At 31.9% G+C, this 6,071-nt stretch overlaps 1 protein-coding gene across 1 annotated transcript; it reads left to right on the top strand.

Moving 5' to 3' along the window:
* The first annotated feature begins 3,114 nt into the window (after positions 1-3,114).
* Positions 3,115-3,819, top strand: LOC139899776 (uncharacterized). Its single transcript, XM_071882612.1, has one exon. The coding sequence runs from the start codon at positions 3,115-3,117 to the stop codon at positions 3,817-3,819; it is 705 nt and encodes a 234-aa protein (XP_071738713.1).
* Positions 3,820-6,071: the final 2,252 nt, after the last annotated feature.

A 6,071-nucleotide genomic window follows, 5' to 3' on the forward strand; every position in this document is an offset into this window, starting at 1 on the left:
AAGCTAGAAAGCTTGGATCTTTAATGTTCTTGAAGATCCTTAAAGCAAAAGGCTAGATCTTCAAGTTTCGGGAAGATCATAAACACAAGTTTTGATCTTTTAACAAAATAAAAGAGATCATAAGTTAGAAAACTTAGATCTAACAAAAGTAATGAAGATTCAAAGCTAGAAAGCTTGAATATTTCATGTTCTTGAAGGATTCAAATCAAAGTTTGAATCTTCAAGATATAACAAGATCAAGAAGCTAAAAAGCTTGATCCTTTAATGATGATGATGATGTCGTGTAGTAGGAGAGAAGAAGAAGAAGAAGAAGAAGAAGAAAATTTAAAACTTACAATTTTTAGAGTGAGAAAGACTAGAGAGAGAATTAGAGAGTAAGTGTGTAAAATGAGAATGAAATCAAGTGTGAAATGGGTTAATGAGGCTTGGTATTTATAGTGGTGGAGGTGATGCTTGTGTCTCCAAAATCGTAGCCAAGGAGGAGGAGGAGGAGGAGGAGGAAGGGGGGGGGGGGGGGGGGGGGGGAACAAGGGGACAACTTTTTTGCTTTTTGGTTAGTGGTGGTCTAAAGGTGGTGCTTATTGTTAGGATACCATGCAACATTCCTAATAATGGTTAACAAAAATGCTAGTATGTTGGCTCTTATAAGTGGGTTTTTGTCCTACATCTTAATGGGTCACTAGTCCATAGAAATTGGGGTAATTAAATGGTCCATTAGCTAGAGTAAGGTGGGCTTAAGTCCAACAAGGTAGAAAGTTCAACAAGCCTAACTAGTGTGCCTTAGTAAATTACTAAGCGTAATTAAGCATCCAATAACCCAAGTAATTGTTATTAGAAAATAACAATTAGTATTACGTAGTCATAATATTCCAATTATGACCAAAGTTAAACGTGTACCAAGTACATAGCTCGTTTCAAACGACAAGTGACACTAAAGGTCGTAAAAGCATTCGGGGATCAAGTTAAGTGATCACACACTTAATAGCACGCTGTAAGATATTAATGAAAGTAATTAATCATGAAATAAGATCCCAGAGCATAAACTAGCTCAATACGCACATATACGCAGATTCGTGAAAGTATAGAGCACAAAAATATAAGTCGAAAAAGTCGGGTCGTTACAACAATAATATCATTAGCCTTAAAAGTTATTGAATTGAGAGTTGGGTTACCTAGTTTATGTCAGGATTTATAAGAAAAATACACCTGCAAAATTAGTCCTTAAGTAAATTACAGAGCAAAGAATTACCACTAATGATGTTTAAGAAAAGAAAAAAGCTTTCGCTAAGTAAGTTGTTCATATACCCATACAATGAATAAAAACTCCATTACAGCTCAAGATGCAAAAATTGCTGAAAAGAACTTCGATATTCAAAAACGATGTAACCAATTCGGAAATCGCAGCAAAGAACTTCTAACAAACAATTGTAGGTTTTCAAAATTTAAGGTAAAAAGTTCAAAACTTATAAAACCAATGTGAAACATTTTAGAAACATAGTACCAGTTGAGTTGTAGCCAGTGATAGTATTACCCAAGAGCATGAATATGAAATCCACGAGCATTTGTTTTCATGCAATTATCACACCAATTACAATAAGTATTTTCTAGTTACCCAACTTAGTATGGTTCTATAAATATGAACAAATAAGGATTACGTTTTGGTGCTTGCAAGTATGACCCATCAATCATACAAGGCCTAAGCTTCAAATTCAGGATCAAGTCATATCTCCATCAACACCATTGTTATGATCAACATTAGGGTTTATACAGATGGTTACTACAAATGGTATAGCATTTACTATTACAAGTGGTAAACTTAGAATAAGTATGTGGCTCATCTAAATCAAAAGCTTTTTAATCCAAACTGGTTAATCAGTTACCTAACCCACCAAATTGGTTGTCACTAATAAAATATACTAATACTAATAAGTATCAATGAGAAGTAACGAAAAGGCATACGTCTACATCAGGCATATTTTCAAACCTAAACTTCTTAGTCCATATGGATCCTCTGCATCAGGAAGCGCTAAAATTTTCACATTTAGAGACGTTAATAATCGAATTCGGACAATGCAACTGAATGTGATTCTATGATATGTTCATTCTTCAAGTTTACCAAACATTTTAAGTTAATCGTTCGCCACTATGCAAACATTAATTCAAACTTCCTACAGAGTGCTATATCATTGAGATGAATATTATGCAAGTCTTTAAGTCCAAAACCTTCTACCAAAGTGATTTCAACAATATTCATTACCAATTACAACAATAATATAAGAATGCTAAACGATTTCAATATAACATTCATTCACCATGAAATTATTAAAAAAGAATACAAATCTAAATGAAGTTGTGATAATTTACCGTTGTGATCATTTACCGTTGTCATCTTCTTCTATCTGCAATCCGTTTGTCGATCCTTTCTTTGTTTAATAAATGAATCTTCTTTCATTTTTCAATCGAAACTACAAGAACATTTGATGATCTCTTTACTGAATCTCGAATATATAGAATGGACATGGTGAATTTGATGATGTTTGCGCTAAAAACCCTAATTTCTGAATCGATTCATATAACTAGTCGTAGATTCACCCCGTATTTTGACGAATTTGAGCGTTTAATGGATTCAGTATTGTAACCCTAATTTGTAGAAGTAGCTTTTAATCCGATCCATAATTTGTAGCTCTAGATTGACGGAGAATAATTTTCCCAATGAAAGTGACGAGCAGTAAATAAATTAGAGAAAATCGCGCGGATAGCCCCGGTTTGTACCACCCACTGGATTTCTGAGGGTGGATAGTCATTATGTTTGAATTGTTGTGCACGGATAGCTCAGTTCACTAACACTGTTAACTTTTTCCGTTAAACTGAATCATGTGCCTAGCATGTGAGGGTATTTTTGGTACATTTTTCTTTTTCTTCATCTTCTTCAATAAAAATCTATGAATATGATTATATTATTATTTACTTTTGTTTTGTTTTAATCAAGCCCTAATCGTATGTACTCATTACGCATTCTTAACAATCAATATTTTACTTCAAACATAAATCACGCATTCTTAACAAGCAATATATTACTTCAATCACAAATCATTTCATTCACTTCAATTTCAAATGAATCTCTTCGAATCTATATTATCAGATGATCATGATCCACATAACCCGAATAATTACACAAATAATCAACAAACTGTAAAGGAGCACACTGATTCAAATTCGACCTTTTCCGGTGAGATTTCCGCCACCGACGCCGGTTTATGGAGCTTCGGAGATCTAGTGAAAACTATAACAACTAGATCGGAATCAATACTTGAAACATACCGTCGCGATCTCAAGGAATTCGGATCCAGATTAAAGAAAGAATCCGATTTGTTTCGTGAAGTCGGAGCTTCGGCGATCGACGTTGTAATTAAATCGACTAAAGACGTTATTCTAGAACCTTCTGGTATTGATGATTCTGAATCCGTGCCGAATTTGAGAATGTATAATCGGTTTGATTCGCAATTGAAAGTGATTCAAAGTGATGTCAGGACTTATTGTGAAGAACCTGATGATGTTGATGAATATAATAAGTGGAAATTAGGGTTTGTGCTGGATGAAATGAGGAGTGGGATTGAGAAGTTGATTGGAAGTGAATCGGAGAATGAAATTGTTGAAACAATTTATAAAAAAGTTGTTCCAAGTGAGGTTGATGAGGGGAGTTTTTGGTGTAGGTATTTTTATAAGGTGTATAAGCTTAAACAACAAGAAGAGATACGGGCTATTTTCATGAAGAGATCGTTGAGTGTTGATGAAACGAAATCATCTCATAGGGCTTGATTTTGGTGTGGTTAACATTTGCAGGTTTGATTTGTTCTTATAATGATAAACGATTACGGCTTGATTTAACTTGGACCGTGAATATGTGATGTACTTTGTTTATCACAAGTATTCATCTTAATTATTTGTTAAGAAAATAAAGAGATGAAGAAAATTAAAAAGAAAATAAAGAGATGAAGAAAACCAAAGAGATTGAATATGGAAGAAAGCAAAAGTATTTAATGGGGATTAAAAGGAAAAGTAGGTGGGTGGGTGGGTGGGTGGGTGGGGATATCAAGAGGGAATTGTTTAAAGACCAAAATACCCTCATGTGGAAGGCACATGGGAATGGGTTAACGGAGGAATCAAACAGAAATCGTCACCTGGGCTATCCTTGCACAACAATTCAAACATAATGACTATCCACCCTCAAATCCACAACTATGTCTATCCTAGCTGGATGGTACAAACCACAGGGACTATCCGCGCAATTTTCTCAATAAATTATGTAATAGACCAAATTACCCCTCTCCTGGTTGACAGAATACAACGCAGGATCACCAAGATAAGATGGACAGCAGGTTTGATGAGAAGAGATGAATGATTAGATCACTGCTTATCCCCTTATCTCAGTTTTGAAGCTTAGCGCTAGATCTTCTGCCTATATATATATATATATATATATATATATATATATATATATATATATATATATATATATATATATATATATATATATATATATATATATATATATATATATATATATCATACAACGAAAATAAAAAAATAAAAGGCATTTTTAATATATATATATATATATATATATATATATATATATATATATATATATATATATATATATATATATATATATATATATATATATATATATATATATAGGGTGAGGATCCATGGAGAACTCATGGAACTCGTGCAGATTCACATTTTTTTTTTTGCAGATTTTTTTTTTCTGTTCAGAATTTTTTTTTTTGCAGATTCAGTCAATCTGCGTGCAGATTGACGATTTTTTTCAGTTTTTTTTTTTATTTTACAGATCAACTTTTTTTCAGTTTTTTTATGCAGATTGAGTCAATCTGCGTTTTTTTTTTTGCAGTTTTTTTTTTTTTTTGCAGATCGACTTTTTTCTGTGCAGATTTGACTTTTTTTTTTGTAGATTGAGTCAATCTGCGTGCAGATTGACGTTTTTTTGCAGTTTTTTTTTTTTTTGTAGATTCACTTTTTTTTCTGTGCAGATTCGCTGTTTTTTTTTTTTGCAGTTTTTTTTTTCCAGATTGTATTTTTTTTTTCCAAATTTGAAGCTCAATCTCCACATAGATTGAAGTTCAATCTATGAGTTCTATGGGTTCTCTACATACTCTAGTTCTCTAGGGATCATTTCACTATATATATATATATATATATATATATATATATATATATATATATATATATATATATCATACAACGAAAATAAAAAAATAAAAAGGATAGTCATAAAAAACAGTGCGTGTTTCTTTATCGTTCTTTGTATGACTCTACTAAGCCGATTCCATGCCTACATGTTCTTTGTGCCATTTAGTTCTCTCTCATAAAGCACGAGCCCGATTTGATCATGTCATATTTGATTTACAATGGGGAATCTAGTTTGGTGGTGATGAAGTCGTATGACCCCACTATATTTTTTCTTTACAAAATAGCATTAAACTTGTATGATATCACAAAATTGTTTAAAACTAAATATTTTTAAAACTTGTAGGATTCTAAAAATCTAAAGATAAAATTCTGTATATTTTTAAAACTAATAATGTTTTTTCTTAAAATAAACAACCTTTCTCATAAAGAAATTTACAAACTACTAAATTGTTTAAAACTATTTTGAATTTTGATTTTAAAATCGGCATCACGCTTTATTAATGTTGGTAAGTATGACATACGAGTATATGACGAGTGATGTATTTTCAACCATATTTTTGATAAATTCACTTACTTAATGCATTAACATATTGTACACAGTGACGGATCTAGGAATGACAGTCAGTGGTGTCACTAGTTAAAAGTTCAAAAAAATTTCTACTAGATAGCTAGTGGCGGATTCTAAAATTTTATTTGGGGTTGGGGGCGAAATTTTTGCTAAAATGTTTGAATCCTAAAAAAGTCGTCGAAAATTCATGTTGTCAAGAAAAATATATGAATAAATGACTTATAATATTCATAATTCAAAATAATGGCTTTTTAAAAAAAAATTGGGGTCTATTTGCATACGAGAGTTA

Source organism: Rutidosis leptorrhynchoides, chromosome 3 (genome assembly GCF_046630445.1).
Source record: "Rutidosis leptorrhynchoides isolate AG116_Rl617_1_P2 chromosome 3, CSIRO_AGI_Rlap_v1, whole genome shotgun sequence".
Lineage (NCBI taxonomy): Eukaryota > Viridiplantae > Streptophyta > Magnoliopsida > Asterales > Asteraceae > Rutidosis > Rutidosis leptorrhynchoides.